The 22,572-nt window shown below is 36.0% G+C and overlaps 1 protein-coding gene across 7 annotated transcripts in view; it reads left to right on the top strand.

The window, feature by feature from the left end:
• ANKRD28 (ankyrin repeat domain 28) overlaps window positions 1-22,572 on the top strand; it is a 118,766-nt gene that overhangs the window by 48,119 nt on the left and 48,075 nt on the right. For all 7 annotated transcript variants that reach the window (XR_010434827.1, XM_064673795.1, XM_064673815.1 and 4 more), the window contains exon 3: window positions 17,267-17,345. Coding sequence is in view for 6 of the 7 variants with exons in the window: in XM_064673795.1 (XP_064529865.1) it covers window positions 17,267-17,345 (79 nt within the window). In the remaining variant the exon portion in view is untranslated. The remainder of the gene's footprint in view (window positions 1-17,266; window positions 17,346-22,572) is intronic.

The following is a 22,572-nucleotide window of genomic DNA, read 5'->3' on the forward strand; positions in this document are numbered from 1 at the left end:
TGTATTCTGTCTGGTGTTGTAATCTTTCGTGAAGAAAGAGCAAATTGAGTGTATCCCTGTCTGCTTAAACTGTGGTTCAAAAAGCCTTACCCTCTCTGCAAAATGGAAATGTGCAGCTTTTTATAGATAAAACTGATTTGTAGGAACTTTGTTCAAATGGATTGTTTGGAAGGTGAACTCTCCTGAGGCTCTAATTAATGGAAAAAACAGAAGGGAAGGGATTGCTTCTCCCTCCTCTTTCCCCAAGAAAGCTTGAGTAACTGTAGCTGCTTGTTTCATGAATGAGGCTTAAATCACACACATCCCATATGTCAGACTGGTTATGCATGGCTTTTATATGCATGGCTTTTGCTATGCTCTGTATGTATATGTGTGTGTATATATGTATGTTTAAAAAAAGTTATTATTTCTTGGTACCATCCTGAGCTTTTGAGACTTGACAGAAAGGAAAATCTTGCATTATAATGGACACATTTAATATTTCTATTAGTTAATGGGGATCCTCAACGTTTCCTGCTCTTGCTGATTAGATTAGTGGGGCTGGTTTGAATTTTATGTACTTCTCAGCAGTTAGTTTTAGCTAACTAAATTATTTCAGCATTGCATTTTATAAATCAGTGTTCGTTTGAGCTTTTTTTTTTAAAGATTTGGAGGCCTGTTACTGTTGTAAACTGTGCCATTTCTGTTTGTAGTCAAAGCTCCTACGATGTATGTTCAGTTTAAAAGATCGTGAAAATGGAATATTTCTTCTCAGCTATTATTTAAGAATATAATTCTGTGGAGGGAAGACCAGTGCATTGTCAAAAACTGATTTAAAGGTTGCAAATCTGACTATTGAAGTGATTGTTCAAAATCAGAACAATTTTTCCTTATCTTAGACCTGAGACCTATTAGGATACTATTTTTTGCTAGGAAAATTGATAGTTTGGGTAATCCAATATGCAGTTTTTAAAACCCCATTGCACTTGATCTTAGCTGAGGGGATAAACATCTGATCCTCTCTGGGACTGCTGTCAGTGTGTCCCTTGCTCTTCTCATCCTAAAGCCAAACAAGCACTTTTTTTGAAGGAATCCCAAAATCATGCCAATCTCTCTCTGTTCAAAAGTGCTCACTGTTCCTATTTAAAATAGTAATACTGACATATGTGACAAGTGATTTAAACATTAAACACCTGTATCTTACTTTATATTGTGCTTTGTGAGACTAAAATAGATTTAAACTATGACACATTCTAAAGCTGCTTTATATGTGAGTTGGTGTGTTTTTTCCAACATAAAATGTAATAATGGAAAGTGAAATTCCTCATATTGTACCGTTACAGCCATTGGTACTCTGGAGCCATCAGGGTTATCTGTATGATTTCTATTCTGAATTATTGGCCATCCAGCACAGCTCTTAATTTAATGTCTGTTTCCTGTAGTAAGTAACCACAAAGTAAATAAAAATTCACCTGTGTTACTATTTTGTGAAGAAGAGGAAAAAAACCCCAATTGAATGAAATGATCTTCTGTGTGCCCTCCATAACCCCCACCTGTATTAGACAGCAATGAAGTGTTGCCCATAAAGCCCGTGTTTTGTTGGTGGGATTGACAAGGTGGATGATCCTGTAGCACCAAAGTGCTAGGTACAAACAGGAGAGCTAAGTTTATGTGTCTGACTGGTATTTTGAGCAGTAGGGTTGCTGCGTGGATGACTGTTGTGGTTGAGATGTGGGCTCCATTCCCAGTCCTGCCAAATGTGGGTTTGTGGAACTTCTTTGTGTTATTTGCATAGTAGGACAATGCTGCTGGATGTTGTTCTAGGGTAAAATATTAATCTTATTTGATTTCCTCTTTTTTTTTTTTTGTTTGTTTGTTTGTTTGTTTGTTTGTTTCTCTTACTCTACAGGTCATTGCATATACTGAAAGAGTAAGAAAATTGGTTTGTTAAGTCTAGTGAAAAGTCTAGGACTCCTCATACAGCATCAGATCTGGGTACCAGGAGAATTAGATTATTGAGGGTGTCAAATATACTAGTAATTTAAAAATGAATAATGAAAATTAAAGTTTAAAAAGCAGTAAAGATTCTTTGCGACGATAGTATTGGTCACCAAAGTCCTAAAAGAGGTTAAACTGAAAAAATAGGTAATAAATGTATGGTCACCTGGCTTTCATCTTTATACTTAACAGTATAAAGTTGAAGTACTGGAGTAACAGGTGTTTTTGTGCATACTTGAGAGAGTAGTGTAGAACAGGAAAGCCTGAATTACCTGGCTACAATATGGAACATTCTACAGAATTTAATACGGTTCAACGTTCTGGTCATACAAACGAATCCTATACCTATTTGATACATTAAAAGAATTTTCTTATATGTCTTTCTGTGGAAAACTGTAATTGCTCTCTAATTCAGCAGTTATGTTGAAATATCTCTCAGTGTAAGAACCTTATGTAAATAAGTATCATGAACTTGCTTGAAAACAGATAAAATGAAAACCATAATGCATAGCGAGGTAAAAATAATCATTAGGTATTTTCTTACCTTTGTGTTCATTATCTTTCTGTAAGTTATTTTACCAATTAATAATGTGAATTTTTTGTTTGTTTGTTTTTATAAAAAGTGTATATGCTTACAACTACAAGTATAAATTCACTTCCGTTTGACTTAACTATGCTTCTAAAAACCTCTTTCTGCATTAATTGCCATGTGTAAAGTGTTTAAGCTATGCCTTTTGTTTTCAGTGCCTTGTTGTTAAGTGAAAGAATTTGCTGGTTGGGGCAACTGGAAGAAGTCCCTCAAAGGAGGTCAATACAGGATGCTTTTCAAATAGTGGTAGTTGATCTGCAGTACCTTGTTTCTGTGCTTTTGATGAGGGAGAGGTTCAGAGAGGGTGTTTTAAACAAGGAGTGAAAATAGTTTGGAGAACAGGGGAGCAAAATGACAGTTTTGCTCAGAGATCTGCATGGACCAGGTAAAGGCAATGGGAAGACAGGCATGTCTGAATGGTACTCCTTTCCACTTCAGGAATGCTGTGACCATTGATCAGAGAAGAGTTTATTCATAATGGTTTGAGATTTGGTCCTCTCAGAGTGTGTTTGCAGGGAAATAATTTTCCAGGCCAATTCATACCTCTTGTTACTCGATAAAGCTTCTGGCAGTCAGAGCAAAGCCACCCTCTGGTTTTTGTACCTAAACTGTTGAGAATAAGTAGTAGTTAAAAACTAGTGTAATGTAGCAGAGGCTAAGCAGGAACTGTGCACAGTTTTTAGCTCTTCAGGCTGTGTTTCTGAAGAGGTGAGATTATGGGTTTGCTAATCAGTCTGTTTGTCCCAGACATGCCTCACATCCAGTGTTGGTAACTATTTTGTCGGGTTCCTGCAGGCAACGTAGACTATTTACATGAAGGACTTTGTCATTGGCAACTGAAGTTGGCAACAAGAGCTCACACTAACATATTTGTTACTGTGGAGCAGCATCTTATTGTATTCCCTGGCAGGACAGACATACTGTTTGGTTTGCTGATTTGAATGTGAGGGAAGAATTAAAAAGACACACAGAAAATAGTAAAATATTCTGACAAGCCCAGGGTTTTTTTATTTTTTTTAGTTCCTATTTTAATAGATCAGGTTATGAACTTTTCTTAACTGTGACCATTGCTAGAGTTTCGATCTAGCGTGTTTGTTTTTTTTTCTAAAACTATTGGTTACTTTTTTTAATTGAGTCTTTTGCTGATTTAATTAATTGCAGACAATCATTTAATAAAGAGACGCTATAGTTATTGTAACTTGAACTATCTAGACTGACACTGTGAAAATGTAGCTGCAGTAAAATTTTGGAGGAGTGCACAATTTAGACCTATTAAAATGAATTTTAAATTTAAGGTCTTCTTTCCAAAAGTGTTGTAATAGCCTGAGTCTCTAATCATAGCAAAGAAGTATTTAGGGAAAAATGGTGAGTTTTGAAGTGTTAATAAAGTGCATAGAAATATTTGTAAGTTTTCTTCTATATTGAGAATGCTTTTTTTCCTCAGAGATAATTAGAATAACGGCAAATTTAGTTTCCCATCTTTTATAGAGTGTTTGTTATAGCTCATGTGATTCTTAATATTTATCTCTTCACGTTTCAGCAATCAAATCTAGAAGAAAAATTATTTTTAGACAGCTTGCAAATTTTCTATATTATTTATCTATTTGAAATTCTGTTCAACTTTGAAACTGTTTCTTTTTCCACTAGAAAGGTTTCTGCTTGGATGAATATAGTTTGTAATCTGTTTTTATTTTTAATTTGGAGTGTAGCAGAATTTAGGGGATAAAATTACAGGTACTTGTGAGTTGGAAAGACTTTAACATGATGAGAGCATAGGATGTGTTATAACTTAGAGTTTGATACTAGTTATTTTAATTCAGTTTCATCCTTTGGATTATTAAACACAGGGATTCCCTGTAAGTTTTCCTACAAATAAGAACTCTGTATTGAAAGAAGACATATATACTTGCAAATAAGAACTGTATATTGAAAGAACACATATATACGTGTGTATGCCTATATATAAGTGCATACCAGTTAAATAAAAAATGTGAGCTTATATTTTTTTTTTTTATAAGTATGGTTGCTTATCTGGTGTCAACAACAGAAGGCATATAAAGAAAGGACAGAGAGAACAAGTCCTTTGAAGTAACTGCAGGAGGTCAGAGAGGAAATAAAACATTCCTGTATAAACAAACACTAATAAAGAGAATTCCTCCAGTAAAATAGACTGCTGAGAAACACAGACCTTTACTCAGGGCAGCAGCTGCTGCCTGGCAGCCTCTGCCTGGAACCCAGCTTCAGATGCTGGAGCAGAGGCCAAGAATTCTCATATTGGGCAAAGGGAGGCCTGTGAGACCTCAGAAAGAGGAGGTGAACTCACGATGGGCATAAATCACAAACTAAGCTCTGTGTACCTTCGTACCCTTCTGCTAACTTCTTACTGAAGGATTTTTATTATTATCTAAATAACAATAATTATACCTATCTCTTGCTCAGAACAGATCTCTATTAAGAACTGAGAGAGCATCTGTAATTAGATAGAGGCATTTAAAATAGTTGATGGCTTTATTTAATTTGATATGTTTTCATTTTGGGTGAGGTAAATGTAAATATATTTTGCAAATGTTTGGGAGAGAAGAAAACAGTATATAATCTCAGAGACTAATGGTGGTGCTCATCTTCTCTATCCTGCTTGCCCACAGACTTCTAGTAAAATAAAGCTCTAGAGCAAAAGCAAGATATTTCTTTCTCCTTAAACTTTTGCTTGGACTTTTTTCCAACGTGTATGTCAATGCTTCCTGCTTCTAGACAGTCTCTGTACTAAACTTTCTAAATGTTTCCACCACAATCAGGAACCCCCATTTCCTATGTGATCAGCCTGAAGAAATGATGAGTCATATGAGACTCTCCTGCTTTATAACATGTCCACTTAATTGAAATTTCTTTGTATCTGAAAAATCGAAGGAAGATTCTGTGAAGAATTCTGGTTTTAGAGTGAGTGTTTGTGGCCTTGTGCAGACAGGAGCAGGTTGTGGCTGCTCAGAACTTGCAGCCATGCATCAGGTTTTAATGTGGAGCTGAACTCCACATTGAGTCTAGGAAGTCTAAGGGAATTGGTTTTAAACTTTAAAAAGTCTAGGAATTGGTTTTAGAAGGGCATTTTGTGAATAGCACAGGCCAGTGTGTGTGGTGTTCTATTAAGAAGACGCAAAGCTTGTAAAACACCTTGCCACTAAACATACTCAAGTTTTAATGAGGTATTTTTGAAGTAGGAGGTGGAGTTCTGGACTACCATATGGGAGTGTCCAGGGTTTATTTTGTTAAAGAATTAAGTGAGTTCTTAATAACATGAATATTCGTGTTATGTATCTGAAGAGATAAGAAGAAATTTTGCTGCAGGGAATGTAGGGAAGCTTTTTCTACAGGAAAGCTGCTTCTGCTTCTGAAGGATTGGATATTAGGCTGTTTGATCCATTGACCTGAAACCTGACTGATTTCAGAAATGGAGAACTTAGGAGGCTAATTCTTCCAAGTGTAGTGGGAACTTGCTGCCACTTGTATATTGTAAACAGTATCCACCAGCTACTCAAAGCAGATTTAAATTCATAATATAGAAGTTATTTACTGTAACTTAACTTTAAAGTTGTGGATTTCCTGTTCATTAGTGTGGAATGTTTTTCAAGCCTGTCATCTGTAATGATTAATCAGATATCTTACTTTCTTTATAGTGGTTTATACTGAATCATCTTTTTCAGCCTCAATATTAAGTGCATCCAAATGGTGTTGAGTTCCTCTTCTGGTGTAGAAATAGATTCAAGATGTTTTAAATACAAATGTATAATTAGGCATTTTTCTTCAGAATTGAAATGCTTAATGAGAGAAACCTTCCAGTTCCAAGAGGAATAATTCCTTGCTTCATGTCAATAACACTCTAATTAGCCTCTGCAAATGAGATTTTCAGATGTATTGAGTTATCACTCCTATTAGAGTGATACAAACAAACCTTCAACAGAGCTATGGGATAATCTGACTGACATCAGCAAATTGCTACTCAGTACAGCGGGTTTTGTGGACAGTAGCTCTCAAAAAGTTACCATTGCAAAGGATGGGACTCTCTGAAAAGTATATTGTGCTTACACATGTCATGGTGCTGCCTTGTGCAGGTAATGAGAATTATTTTTTAGAGACTTCAGTATGAATTAATATTAGGGTGGTGTGCTACTCAGGCTAACATATCCTCCTTCTCATCAGGTCTAGTAAGCTTGCCTAGTTCTATGCTAATGTGGTTTTACTGTTTGCTAAACTGGGCAAAAGAGCTTGGATGTCTGCATGGCAATGTTTTACTGTATTGGCTGAAGACTGAATTTCTTTTACAGTAATTGGGGATTTGAGAGACAGGTTTTGTTTCAGTCGCTGTTATTTCTTCAACATTGAAAAATTGTCATTGATGTAGAGCACCATGAATAATTAGTTAAAATTTAAAAGTGTTTCAAGAATTTTGTGTTTGAGTCTCCAGTATGATTATTAGTGATAATGATTTTGTAGATCATGTCTAATTTGCCATTTTACTTTTAGTGATTACTGCTTAAGATTGTAACCTTCAAAGCATAATAAAAGTTCTACATTTCCTGCTGCTTTTACAAAACAAGCTAGAGGCAAGGTCTTGAATAGTTAGAGCTTACTGGAGTTACTCCTGCCAGTTGCTGTGCCTGACATGCAAAGGATTGGTATTTGAGAACAGAACATCCCCACAGAAAGAGCAGAGAAAAGAAAAAAAGTTCAATAGACTTAATGTGCATTAGCTTCCAACATGGACACAGTCATTAAAGAATGCCTTACTGGTAAAAGCAAGATAGGATTTGAATTTCCTGATTATTTGTAGTAATTTTCTGGGAAAAAACTCTTTGTGTGTATGCAACATACCTTTGAAGAAGACAATTTTCTCCACTTTGCAAACAGTTGAATCTATCTTACATATCTGCTGTGGAATATCTAATATGCTCTCAGTAAACATAATTTCCTTTGTCCAGTTTGGCCCTTCATGACTCTACATGAGGTAGATAGGCATTTTAAGTTCCTTACATCTACTTCAATAAAGGATGGATGTATATCAAAAATGGTGAAAAGAAAGTGTTTCTCATTTGTTTCTATGTGATGTAGGGAGGGCTATCCCATAAATGCCTGAGGAGGAGGACTCTTGTTCGCTGTTGGTAGGACCTGAAAAGGCTCGTACTGGTGTCAGGTGAAATGAACTGGAAGGTCACTGCAATGAGATCTTGCTGAAGAGTATGCCCCAAAAGTTCAGATACAATACCTGTCTGGATTATGAAGTTTGAGGGGGCATTTTCTCAGGCCTATGATATCAGCCTGTGCCTTTCTGTCTCTAAAACCTGTGATATTCTGTTCTCTTTTCAATCTTTTAAAATCCTACTTTATTATTATCCTTCCTGATCATTAACTTAATTTCAGTTTTTATTTGCATGAAATACGAGTTATATACATGTGTGTATATGTAATTATGGTAACTTATAAATTATATGATGCTGACTTCTTATCTCAAAGGAGTGCAAATGTCCTGCCTTAGTCGCTGCAAGCTCTTCTTATATGACAGTGATCTTCTAAGCTTATCCTGTGTCCACTTAGCTTAAGAAATAGTCCAGGTAAGATACTATGATCCTGAGGTAGCCAGCAGTTTTAGAGGAGTTTTGATCCTCACTAGCAGAGGCTTTCTGTTGGGTTTCTTTTGTGATCAGTGTGGGGACTTTTCGTTTTCTGTTGTAGACCCTTACTGGGTGGAAGTTTTTCTTACTCTCATTTTACTCTCCTTCTTCAGAATAGATGTATTCTGCAATATTTTTCTTGCCTCTGTATTAGCACAGGTTGTGTTATATGCTATTTTGAGTTCCTTCCTTAACAGAAGGACTTTGCGTATGGCAACTAGATGACCTTACTTTATGAAGCTGTTTAACGTAACACACACCAAGAAAATGTTTTTGCTTGCTCCAAGAAGAGGTGCCAAGACTATAGACCTGAAAACCACATCTTTTCCTGTCAGCAAGACAATGCAGTTAGTGAGACAATTATCTGTTTTACATGGGACGATGTCATTCAAGCACTTGCCTTTGCAATGAAAAGGGCAGAACCCCCAGCTTTTCTGAACAAAAGTGTCAGTGGCCTGAACGTAATGTGCTGGATTTAAACTGTGTTGGAGATGTGCATACCTTACCTAGTGTGGTGTGTGATCTTTCACTGGAGCATAAACAGAGCCTGTATTGTACTGTTTTCTCTCTTGGCATATTTTCTTATTTGTGTCCTCACACATTACTGATAGATGACACTGTAAGACGAGGCAGTCAGTGTCCCTCATGCAGCCCACTCTGCAAGCACAGGCTGGGTTATGTAATGTGCTCCACATCACTGTGCTCTCATGGAAAATCCGTTGTTTTTTCAGAAATAGTTTCACAGTTAATCGTTCTTCTTCCCAGCAGCTACATTCTGATTTAAAGCTGGGGTTTTCTTCTGCTATATATACCAGGTAAATGTTTACAAATCATATACTTGGCATTTGGGAAGGGTAAAGCCAAGGTAAATAAAGTATTTTTAATGATATATTATTGGTTTGGTTTTTTGGGGGTGTTTTTATGGTTTTGGGTTTGTTTTTTGTGGGTTTGTTTTTGTTGAGGGTTTTTATATATAGCTGAGTTCTGAACATTGTAGAGGTTTATGGGTGGGTATTTTTTTATTTCAATTAATTTTTTTTGTTCTCTTCCTCACAGTGATCTAATATATCAGTGAATAGTCTTGGTCCTAAAGATTGCTCTATTTTTATTCCTGAGTTAAAGTAAGGAAAATACATCCAAAATGTTTCAGCTGCACTGTGAGATCAAGTTGCTCTTACCAAAGAGTACAGAATAGCTCTTTATTCATTCCGTGTATTGGGCAAGAATTCAGTAACCTTTAGTAGTAATAAATGGGACCAAATTCTTGATGTTGGAACTTTCAGTGAAAAGGAGCAGCTCACAAAACCTGCTCAGTTATTCAGATCCTTATCCAATACCCAAATGAATGCTTGAATTCACCCACAGGAATCCTAGCCTTTATAATTTAGCCAAAAACATTTATATGTTATGTAAAAACATCTACATAGCATGTAAAACTGTTATGTAGCTATCTTTATAGAACAAGCACCTAGGTCCAGCTTTTCTTACAAGCTGTGCTTGTTCAGTGTATGGGTTCAAAAACCTGACCAGCAGTATTTTAATGGCAACATTACAAAACCTGCAGGGAACATAAAGTTAAAGGGTATGTGAAGACATCTATTTCCAAAAAGCACCCCCCCTTAGTATTTTCAAAAAAAGAAAAATTGAAGATAGGTGTTTTTGAGGTGAATTACTTGGAAGTGGAAAAATACAGAGATGTTTAGTTGTTTCAAAATCTGCTTCTTGAAATACTTGACTACAAGTCAAAAAATCTTCTTGCTGTGTATCTTTCTAGTTGTGAGAAACAAGGATAAAATGTCTACCAAAACATCTCAAAATAACTTGTATTTTTTTTAAGTGTACATGTTTAAATGAGAAATTTTTACTCTCATTTTCTGATTAAGAGTTTAGCTGGCTGTGAGGCCTAGCAGTCATAATCTTAGATGGAGTTTGAAGCTCAATAGCTGTTCCTTGCTCTAGATGTGACTCACTTTTCTTCATTTTTGTGTGTTTTTTCTTTGGGGCCACTGTTTGAAGAGGACAGAGCTTCAAACAGTTACACCTGAATGATGTTTTGTGCCTAATTCTTGTGATGTAAGACAGCTAGCATTTGAAGTTAACTCTTCTATTAAAAGATGTCTGGAATAGTGTTATTTAACAACATGAATGGTTCTTAACTTCTGGTTCCTTTTTTACCAATCTTTTTTGGAGTGTAGTGTCAAATTATATTTAAAATTGCACTTCCCTGAGTTGCTATGGACATGAAAGTTTGGGATTCAATAACAGTTAGAACAGCAAACTTTCTCCTGTCCTCTTCCTCTCAAGTTGTTCTGCTGAATGCCAGTATTAAAGACTAGATTGTCTTTTGGACAAGGGCAGTTTGAGGTCTGATGTTTGCTCGTGTAACTTGGACTTTTGATATTCTTTATGCAATTTTTATAAAAGGTGTTTTCAAGTGTCACTGTTGTTATAGACTCTAAAACTCCAGTCTGTGATAGTTATTTTTTTTCCCCCGAAGACTTTCACCATGGCAGATACCCTATTGTCCCCGGGAAAGAGGTTTACTGACCAAGGTCCATTTTGTTGTTCTTATTTGTTCACTTTTCATGGTGGAAATGTGAGTATGGCTTGATAGTTTTTATAGCCAAATTTCTTAGCCTTTTATCACCACCATAAGTAATTAAATCAGAATAGATCAGATTTTTTAATTTCTGTATTTTTTAATGCCACTCAACATGAGCTTCCCTCTTCTGCCCATTCACCCAGACAAGTTAAACTTCTATCCAGTTTCTGAAATATGCCCATATGCAAAATCTGTCCATTTGCAGTTGCTGAGTGTTTGATTTTTGATATTTGGAAAATCAGATTTTGGAGAGGAGAGTTAGTGTCTCCTTTGCAATTATACAGCTAATAGTCTTTTCTTCTAACATGCTAGAAGTACAGTGCTTTCTGGTTGCTTTATGTGTCACTGTAGATCCACTAAAAATGATCTTGTTATGAGATTTTATTTTTTTATTTTTGTTCCTTGTGGCAATTTAGAAAGTTGTGAGTTTGTGCTCTTCAGAAACATGCGTGCTTAGAATGGGTTACGTTCAGGTAAACTTTTGGTCTTTCCCAAAGCAGTGCTTTTATGACCTTTTTCTAGGTGCTTTGTAGTTCTCTTCTGACTTACATTTTATTTTCTATTGTATACCTACCTCTGCCATCCGCTTTTTTTAAGGTCTCCACAAGCTCACAGTGCCACAAATGGCACTCATGAAATTTAGTGGTTTAGTCCACGGTGTGATGGTTTTTTATTATTGTTGTTGTTATTATTATGTAGAATCAAGTCAAAGAGCATGCACTATTAAATTGGTACTGAAGATCTTAACTAGAAACAACACTAGGGTTTGGCAGATTACAGCTGATGTGACCCCTGTTGCTGAAGCCACTGTGTTTTCTTGTTCTTTACAAGAAAGGCCTATTGAGTCACTGGTCACTGCTGTCTTAATGAGCAAGAGGGCAGAGGTTCCTCCCCAGTTTTTTTGGAGGTCTAGATTTGCTCTGCCCCAAGAGATGGCCTGTAGAAGATATGCCTTGAAATGTAATGTGTAATGATAAAGTCTTACTAGTGAAAGTTTAATACTGGGCTTTCAAAAAAAGTTTCTTTCAAATGCAGTACAAGTGTTCATACAAATAGTCACATGAGCATTAGTTCAAGAAATTAATGAAGTCAGCATGACAAATCTAATCCTTTCAACTATGATGTATCTTACTTGCCTTCGAAGGATACACTGTGGTTAGCTATGTAGTACCTGTTTTTACTGGCATGCTTTCTTCCCCTTTTTAAGCATGCAGAAGACCGTTTGTGTAATTTGTTAGCTTGCTCTCTATATTGAGTATACATCTTAAATTTGAAATATGGTGGGAAAATAGAGGTCTGCTTCCAAAAAATATGTTAAATAAAATTAGTTAGAAATGTGTTAAATTTTGACAATGCAAAGTTCTGTGAATTGACTTAAGAAATATTGGGGGAAAATCCAAAGAAATAGCAGATGAATTACACTCAAGGTAGCGTAGGGATACAAAATTAATTTGTCATAGAATTACAAGCCTAGTACTTAATCTTTTTCTTCTTATTTAAGTTCATTAATTTTCAGATTCTGGTTATGTGTTTTTAAGACACTACTGTGATTGAACATACTTCCAAAGAGTTAGTGACCTGGTTTAGAGAATTAAGTACCTAAAGTAAACTTTTGAGAAGTTTAAAGTTGAAATGTAAAAGCCAAATATTTAAATGTGTTCTTTTTTGTGTGAAGGAACAAAGAAATTCAGTTAGAGTATACAGTTATTCTACCAGATGATAATTCTAAAAACTGTAGCAAAATCTGCAACTATGGTTTGTGTTCTGGTGACTCCCAAGTGTAGCACTGGGGCTTCACACAGGGAGAGACCTCTGTGGTACTGGACCCTATGAGAGAATTAGAAATACTTTGTAATCATATTCTTAAACATTATCTGTGAACCCGGGAGTTACCCATCCTGCTGCTTGAAAAGTCATGTTTTTTAACTTAACTGAAAAATGCACTAAGTGTTATATTTAAAAATCGTTTCACTGAAAAGGAGTGTTTATTAGAGCTACTACAGGGTATGTTGGAATTGAAACTCGTTCAAGATTTATGATTGTGTATTTAGGGTTGATTTCTGCCAGGAGCAGATGGCACTGGAAGCAGACAGCTGACAAGTCATACAGCACAAAACACCTACTAAATAGTATTTTGTAAGTGCAGTCATGAAATAATGAGAGTATTTTGAAGTGTTATTGCAGAATTTAGTTTTGAAGAGCAGGTAGGCTAAAGAGGAGTTTTTATGAAGGGGATTTCCAAAAAGTATTTTAATTGAAAGATTTTGGATCGATAGATGTTGAACTATTTGAAGGGGAAAATGAACTTTGCTCTTGGGGAAGCCATATGGACTGGTTACTGCAATCTTGCTGGATATGCGTGGGATAAGAAATCAGCCTTTAAAGCATCTAGCTGCTTAAAAATCTCTCTGTACTTTTAAGTAGTTACTCTAAGTCAATTGCTGAGATAGCAAACCAGGAATAAAAAAACAAACAAACAAAAAAAACCCAAAACAAATCAGGAATAAATTGTTGTGTCTCAGAGGACACTTACTTCTTTGAAAAGAGGTAGGTTTGAAACCTGTGTCTTTAAATTAGCACAGATTTGTTCACTGTACAAGTTTTGATCCATAAAATAACCAGTGAAGCAATTAAAGCTTCCAGTTTAGGTAAAATGAAACAAAGGTGACCTTACTGTGGTTCTAGGTTAGGAGAGTTTATTAAGTACCACTATCCATGTCACCTTATTCCAGATTTGGGTTTAATGGGGTCATAAGGCCTTCTTCTATGAATTTCTCATGTTGTAATCCTTATACAAACTCCTGTTTGGAGGAAATGTTTGGAAAACTTAATAAATGAGCGTACTGCAAATGGAAGGATTATATATTTTTCATGTAATGCAATCCAAAGGCAAATATAAATCTGATGTTGGGCTTTTTGTGACACAGAACTATCATTCTGAAAACTGATTCCTTAAGGACTGAGCCATTTTATTGCCTTTTGGTTTGTTGACAGCATTGACCAATATCTGGAATTAAACTTGGGAGTTTCTTATTGGGAATATGAAGTTCTTTGTTGTTTCTACTGGAAACAACAAGTTTGAAAAAGCTGAAAGTTCTCTTTCAACTATGTAAAACCTGCCTAATGCAACTTGATCTGTTTCCTTACTTACCATTACAGCTGATTTAGGGTTGTAATAGTCCTATTTGCCTTGCAGTTTTTTGAATTGGAAAATGAAGATGACACAACATTTGCTTTTCTGAGTTGTCAAATACTGCCACAACACTGTGATATTTGGGATTAAATAGTACCAAGAGTGTTAGATTTTACATGTTGTGTAACAGTGACTTTTATGTGCAAACCCCCTTCTCTATTGAAATTTTTCTTTTAATGTCGTTTAAATTTATGAAACTAAGGGAAGAATACTAGGGTCAGAATTTATATTAGTATGATATCTCAGTGCTTTATATTAGTATGATGTGTCAGTGCTGCAAGATGTCTGCTTCTAAGGTTTGTTGTTGAAGCTGAAAGCTTTCTCAGTGTTATTTAGTGTAATCCTTCATATGCATTAGTTTGTATTTGTCGATGAAATTTGGTCATCAAATGATTACTGTTTCTTAATAAAAAGTAGTTTGTCTATATAGTACTTTAGTAGCATTTAAAATACATAATTCTCTTTCAGTTTAGTCAGATTTCATTTATTAAAATTCACTAACAAAGTGTAAGACTTCAGATGGAACAAAATGAGAATGAGAGGTTGCTGAATTCAGCATTTCTGGTTCTGTAACAAGTTCTGAAAACCAGGTTTTTAAATGCTACACCTAAAACTTTCACACAGAGAAGTTAAATTAAAAAAAAATGTTTAGAAGCATCAAAAAAATGTGAGCTGTGAAACTAGAGGGAAAAGAAAGGTCAGGGCTTCTGTCAAAGCACCCTCAGCATGTGGAATATTTGTGGTCCTTGGATACCCTGGGGCTTGAGATTGTTGAAATACCAAACTCTGGAGGTGACCCAGAAGATGACAAGCCCTGAGCATCCCAGCACTGCAGAGAGTAGGGGCAGCTCCACCAACTTCCTGCGTACGTGAGCTTCCAGTTTGTACTCCCTGCTGCAGAACTGGGAGTTGGGCTTTGAGTCTTTTCAAGTTGTCAGCTTAAGAGCAGCAGAACTGAAATATTTGCATGACTAGAAACTCACAGCTTGGAAACAGAAGTGTTGGAGTGGAAATGTTGCTTGTGTTTAAGCTGCTTTCTTGTTTGCATCTTGGTGGTTTCAGGATGCTCAATGGTTTTTGTTAATAGAGGTTGGATTTTTTGGAGAAGCATGTCTGAAATTTATCTGAAATTTGGACCCTGAATGTTTCAGGAGAATATATTTCGGGCTTAGTGATTAATGTATTTCTAGACAAACAACTCCTTTCTGTCCAGTGTTTTATTGGAAGATTTCCAATTCATTCTATCTCATTAGTTACTTGTATTACTTCTGTCACTGAGATGTTGAAAACTGAAAAAACCCAAAATAAAGAAACCAACAACACAAGTGTGATGAAAATTTTAATCATAATGTTTTGCCCTTTAGAGGGAGAGTGTAGTTTTTGTTCATGTTCTTGTGTAAATGCTGTGTCTACAGAATAATGTGCTCATGGCTCATCTTTCTCTAATGCTGTGATGAAATTGCAGGCAGTATACTGTCATACTCATTTTTCTGTGTTCCTTAATCTGTAGTTTATAGGATGTTTAACATTATCTAAAAGGCTTCAATATTAGCTACCTATAGTATCTCTGCTTCTGCATACTGGAGGAATGAAGACTGATTTTCATTACTGGCTCGTCTTGGAGCTGAGAAAGCAAGTTTAATATATGTATTGGTTTTCTTTTTTCCCTTGTGCTTCCAGGGTTTTTTTCTTTTCCTTTTTTTTCTTTTTCTTTTTTTTTTTGCATAGATAGCAAGTCCTTGGTGCCAGGAGGCTGCCTCTTTTTATCCTACATGTGTAATCTGCAGTTGAGACATAGTGGCAAAAAATTGGTGAGGCATTATGTGGTGCTAGTGGTAAGCAGGTAGTATTGATTCCTTAGGGTGCATCAGTGTCAGGTTTGCACTGCTCAGTTTGGAATGACTTGTGTGTAATTCAAAAAATTCTGTTAGGAAACATGGATGAGATGGTGAACTGTGTAGCTTTGACTTTTTCTGAGCAGGGACTAACAGGAGCACTAGGTTGTTTTGGGGCAAGGGCTTGTGTGTATGATGATGTTTTCTTGGAGGGGTGTGGGTTGAATGTTCTAAGTTTTGAAGTTGTCTTTTATGTGTTAGAAGAACTTCTTGGGTCTCTCCTGCCATGTACTTTAATTTTATTCTTGTGTGATGCTAGCTGTCAAGTAAGGATTCACTGAATAAGGTTATTTTAGTAAGGGAGAGGAATGCTTTTCAAAATAAGATGTCAATAAAAAATGTATATTAATTTTGTGATAGTCTGGACACAGTAGTTGAATTAATATCAATGTCGTGTGACTTAAAGTTTCTTGCTGCATATAATCTTGATCCTTTGCCCCTTGAAACTACAGAAAAGATCTAGACATCTAAGTAGAGCTTAGACTAGAACCCAAATGCTGACTGATTATCTGTCTCTTTTCTGATTTCTCAGCAGCCTTCCCTCAGAGAGCAAACTGGTTGGTTCTTGTTCATTTTTATCACTCACTGTGATGTGATCTTATTTTTCTGATTAAGCTATAAACTGATGCAGGGGAAATGGCACTGATCCTGAAAGAGTTGAGGAATATTTTGTACTAATCTTTCAAAAGAGAATCATCAGTATTTATTGTGTATGTCTAAGTAAGATCCTTGTACCTTCCTAAGGATATTAGATCAGCCTGAACTAATTAAGAGTGCTGGGTGTTACTTGCATCCTCCAGGGTGTTTTTTGCAAAATAAATTGCATCTCTACCTTCTCTTTGCTTGTTTGCAGTAAACAAAACAGTTGAAATCGGGTTTCAATGTTTTTGCCCCTATGCACTACAGCCTTTTTTCTATTTTCTATTAAAATAATAACTTTCAACACTATCTTTAAACTTTGCAAAGAAAATGTTTCTCACTAATTGTTGCATATGACATGACACACCATTTTACCAATGTAGGAGAGACTCAAGTTCCTGTCTCTGGAGACAAGTGAATGGTGATTTATAACTGATGGGTTGATCTGAAGATGTGATGAGCATCTGCCAATCTGTGTGTATCAGAAAAACAGCAGTTGACTATGAAAGTATTAAGAGCTCCCCTGGGAGAAGCATGCTTGTCTTAGTAAATGTGACTAGTCTCTTTAGAGTAATTATGTTTTTTAAAATATGAAATGTACAATATTTGGAAGATGCACTTTTATGCAGTGTTTTTTCATAACATACAAAATGCTGAAACATATTTTTTTATTTTAAATAAAACCTTTTTTCCCCCCTCTTACCACAGGATAATGAGAAAAGGACCCCTTTACATGCTGCTGCCTATCTGGGAGATGCAGAAATTATTGAACTACTTATTTTATCTGGTATGTTCTGTTCCTGTTAATGGAAAAAAAAATAACTCTATGCACATCCAAAGGAGTATTTATGTACATCTTAGTCTGTGTAGCTTTTATTGAGATATATTTAATGTACTAGAAATTAAAGATATATGTACTGAAATTTTGGATTCCAGACTTATGAGTGTTTATAATACTGTGTAGTTCTGCTTTAAAATATTTCTTTGTAGAAAGCTTTCTCAGTTATAGCTATTTTTATTTGTAGCTTGATCAGCTTTCAATAGTTTAACTCTAGTTTAAAGAATTTATAGTGTATATGTTATAGGTAGGTGTTAGCATCATTGCTTTTGGTTCTGAAATGGCCTTCACGAAGACAATTAAATTTGAACATAGAAGATGGCATCCAGAGTTGGTTGTATCATTTTAAGTATCTTTGCCTGTTGGCTTAAATGCACAGAATATAATTAGAATCAGCTGCAAATGTTAAAAATCTCATCTTTTTTTCCCTATTTACTTGTACTAAGACAAACTGCAAGTCCTGTAAAACAGTATACAATTAAACTAAAAACCTGAAGCGGAACTTCGTGACTGAAGTACTGAATTGATTCTTTGATCTTGGACAAACCTACCTGTTAGGTAGCTTGAGGCAGAATCCTTGATATGGAGCTTCAAGCTTACATAGAAAGATTAAAACTTGTAGCAGTCCCATAGAACTACTTTAATCTTCAGTCTGCCTAATTGTGTGCCTTACCTGTGCAAAGCTGGCTATTTCCACACCCCCCCATCAACCTTTAATAAAAAATTTGGGTTTAAGGAAATGTCACTTAAAATTGCAGGAGTTCTCTTCCAGACTTTCAGTTGAAATTGCCAGGCATAATTTAATTTGTTATAATTTAGGCAAGTTTTAATATTTTTGTCATATATATTACTTGTACTCTCTTAATATAATTATCTATACATATAATTAATTAATATCACATTATTTGTATTTATATATCTATGTTATGGAAATACTTTATAGTAACAATTTGTCCAGAAAAGATCACTTTTGAAAAGGTGAAGGGTTTTAAAATCTGAAAAGGTGCTGGTTTTCCCTATCAAGAAGAAAAATAAGTTCTGGTGACCATTGAAAACATACAGTGACCCCTTTCAACAACTAACAATGTTATAAACTTTGTAAAGTTGCAGTCAGTACTTCTGAGGGTGAATTTTCTTTCTAGTTTGGGTGAACAGAGTCCATTTACCAGAACTGTGATTGAAGAAAGTAGACCTCTCTCAGGCAAAGAGCTTATGGAAAGGAGCGAGATTCTAGTTCAGATGGGAATGAAATAAGATCCTGATGGGGGGATGAAAGGTTAGTCATGCTATTTGGGCACATAGCCTGGGGTTAAGTGTAAGGAGAAATGGAGAACAAAGAAGGGAAGTGAAGCACTAAGAATTAGGGCTGTACGAATAGTCCGAAGTTGAGCAGTTGCATGGAGCCAAGCTTGTGGGGTGCTGCAGTGTCTGCAGATTGGTCAGGAAGACTGGAAGGCATTGATACATCTCAGATAGCACTTTAATGAAAATCAAGATTTGCTTACAGCAAAACAATGCATTAGAAAGTTGCAAATCAAAAGCTTCGAAAGCTGTGGATTGTATAGGCAGTGTCAGTGTAACCTTGCTGCACTCATGCGCTGTGCTATGGACTTCAGTAACACGTTGTGCCCTGCTGTAGAGGCACAGCCTCCTGAAAGGCACAGGGAGAGACTGCGCTGGGAGTGAACCAGGGTGGTATGGTGAGGGATGCACAAGTAGGTATGAGTTGTTGACACATTTGCAAGTGAATGAAGAGGGGCATTAATTGCAGGATGAAAGTGGTGTCTGGTGTTCAGGCTGTTCAGTTTCAAAGGCTGTGTTATACTCGAGTATGAATCTATGTATTACCTGTTTGCAGGCAGTGGTTTTAGGCAAACCTCTTAAAGTAGGCTCTAAAAAGTAGTCACTAATTTAGTTTTCTTCATTTCTGAATGCTGGATTTGAAATCTTTGTGGTTGGTGAAGTGTGAGCACTCAGCTGTATCAGAAGTGCTAACTAGCTTCTTCTCTGAGAAATCAGGTCTAGGTGTCTCAAAATGCACAAGCTAGGATTTGTCTTTTAACTCTCTTAATTGGAAGACAGGGAACAGAGGTTAAGTGTATTTATCCTCTCCATTTCATAAAGATAGGGAAAATTCATCTGTTGTGTTTCAGCTGGAAATCAAATCTCTCCTTCGAGACAGATGTGTAATGTTACATTTTGTCATAATAGATTAGCATTACAGAGCAAATAAAGAACATGTGTTACCACAGCAAGGTTTGAAGAACACTTGCTGTGTTGCAAGATCTCTTCTTGAACAATGAGGAAAGTAGTTTGTTGAATACATAGCATTTCTGAACAACCATCTCCTCTGTGCAGTAAATTTGCATGTAAAAATTGTCTGTGACTTAAATTGACCCATTGCAACATACGTGCACCAGGGATTGAATTAAATGTAGGCTACTTTCATCCTAGCATTTCTCACCTTGTGAGAGCTTTTCTTTACAACTTGTAATGTCCTCTAACATAGCTTTGCTGGAATGTTACTAGGAACCACTTTACAGTTTTCCTGCTGTGCATGCAAGCTATCCTACAAAGACCGTTTGCTTTGTTTTTATTCTTTCTTCAAACTGAACCTCAAAATTACTGAAGTCAGTCTTAATCTTTCCACTACTCTGTGGCTCTTAGCTAATTCTTTCTCATTATTCTCTATTCTTAAAGTGTTACCATCTTACCTACATATAGTTTTTTTAATTTGATTGGAATGTCTTTTGCATCCTGCTCCAGGGAATTCACGTTGCTTTCGAGTGTGTATTCTGGATCACATGTTACTGTCACAATGTGTATATATTACTTTGCTACAGACGTAAGCAACCCATATTGCACATACTGAAGATATAACTGATGAAGCCTTTTTGCAGACTTTTGTGGAGTAAGATTTCAGTCTTAGGAGCATTCTTAGTTAGTCTTTGAATTCTTGAGATATTTTCCTACCAAACCTTAAGGTTTCTGACCTCTCCTGTTGTAGTCTTTCACCTGGGCAAGGGATCTGAAGGTGATGATTTGGCTACAGGCTCCAAACATCAAAGAGATTGCTTCAGTGACTCCAGTTTGGGGCTGGACATTTAGATTGCCTTTTGTTTTTTATTTTGGGATAGTGTTTCACTGAACACTAATAACTTGTCCCCTGAGGATGTGAATGTCTTACCAACAGATTGTCATACCACTGTGGTCTGTGGAAGTCTAAATGTTCAAATAATCTCTCACTGTTAGATTGTAGCTTGATAAGCAATTAACATTCCTAAGTTTGTTAGGTAGGGAGGTGACCAGTAAATAAAGAAGAGGCATGAAAATCGTTGTTTATAGCGCCCAGAAGGATGGAACAGAAGTTTGTATTTTAGTCACTTGAGAATTATAATTTGAGAAGCATTTTCTTTTTTGTATTACTCTGGAAAGAGTTGTAATACTCATCACAATTGTATTTTTATGACCTATGTCCAGCTCTGCATCCTAGCACACAAGTACATCTGTCTGCTTTGCATAATTGTGCTGACTTTAATTGTTTAAGTGATGGCAAACTACTGACAATTAGAAAAATTTAATAATTAAGTTTTAATGAACTGAATGTCCAACTTTTTGTTCTTTCCAAGAAGTGGGGACTAAAAAGATCAAACCCTTTTTAAGTCCTGCATGTGAACTTCTATTCTCTCTGTTTGTCCTATAATGTTTGATACCATCAGAGTCTACTCTGCTGGGAAGTGACATGTGAGAAGCAGAACAGATTAATGTGATCACATAATGTGTTCTTGTGATTACTAACTTTTTCCATTTGTTTTCTTTAAAATACCACGCAAACTATTATTGCTTTCACTGAAATCAACGTAATTCATAAAAATTAACATTTGAATTGTTGGTTGTTTTCTTTTGAATAGATTTAGTTACTATATTGCATTGATGCTTTAATACTAACTCAACACATTTCTGTTTGTTTAACCCAAAATTTTCTCTGCATGAAGCTCAGTGTTACACGACTGTGGCCAAACTCAATCCCATTAAGGTTTGGCAGCCCATGAGTTTTTGTTTCCTCTGGGCCAGCTGGAAAATGTAAGAATCTTCCTGATACTGGAAAACTATCATTATAGTAATAACAGATTTTGGAAGATAGTAAAGGCCCTCCATTGTTACGGAACTCTACCTGTGTTTTTTTTAATTCTGAAGCTATGCGAGTATTAAAAATCCATGCAATGACAGTCACACAGCTCAGCTGTTGGAAGGCTAGTGCTGCAGAATCCCAGCTGCATGAAGCTCCCTTTGTTTGGATTGCAGATGTACCCCCACACAGAAGGCGTTTCACGGGGGCTGCTTTTACGCTGGCTGCATCTTTCAGCCACTTCCTCTTCTTTTGACGGCGATATTGTCTGACATTTTCTTTTTCGAGCTGTCCTAACTTCCCCCTGGCAGCAGTAACAGTCAGTTGCTGTGAAGAAAGTAGCTCTGATGCTCTTTAAGAGAGAAAATTAAGCTGAGTTAGGAAAAGGTAGAAGCATTCAGTAGCTCGGGGAGTCAGAGGACCTCCTGTTGCTCTCTGAAGCTCAAGGAGGTGGTGGCTGAGAAGATGTGACAGAAACTGTTCTGAAAGGAAATTAACTTCCAGTATTGAAAATCAGTAAAGTCCCGGAAGGATGGCTTTGACTTGACTGTGGTTCTCCTCTCTTTTGTGTATCTTTATGTGTTTTTTGTTTTTGTGGGGTTGTTTTGGGGCAGTTTTGTTTTTTTGTTTCTTAAACAATAAAAAGAAAAACTGTTGTTGAAGAAGCATCATTGTGACTGGTCAAAAGATTCCAGTCCTGTTCCTCACAGATTTTTTGTTACTTTTCTAGGCATTTAGCCTATAAATAGCAAACAGCTTTCTCTCAATAAGGTCTTATTCATTATTTTTGCAGCAATTATTTTACAAGTATCAAAGTTTTCAATAGGAAATTACCCTCAATTTCTGATTGTTCCAATTCATATCTCAAATCTTCTTTTACTTTAAAAACTTCTTCTGTATCTCCTTCTGACTGTTCACATATTTTTCTATCTAAGGAATAGTATTCTTCTCTATCTGTTTATTCCTCAGTGTAGTCTGAGAATTTCTGCTGGCCATCTTAAGTGCTTCCAAGGTCATTGTCTCTAGATAAAATAGTGGATAATTTAA

The sequence above is a fragment of the Pseudopipra pipra genome, chromosome 1, assembly GCF_036250125.1.
Source record: "Pseudopipra pipra isolate bDixPip1 chromosome 1, bDixPip1.hap1, whole genome shotgun sequence".
NCBI lineage: Eukaryota > Metazoa > Chordata > Aves > Passeriformes > Pipridae > Pseudopipra > Pseudopipra pipra.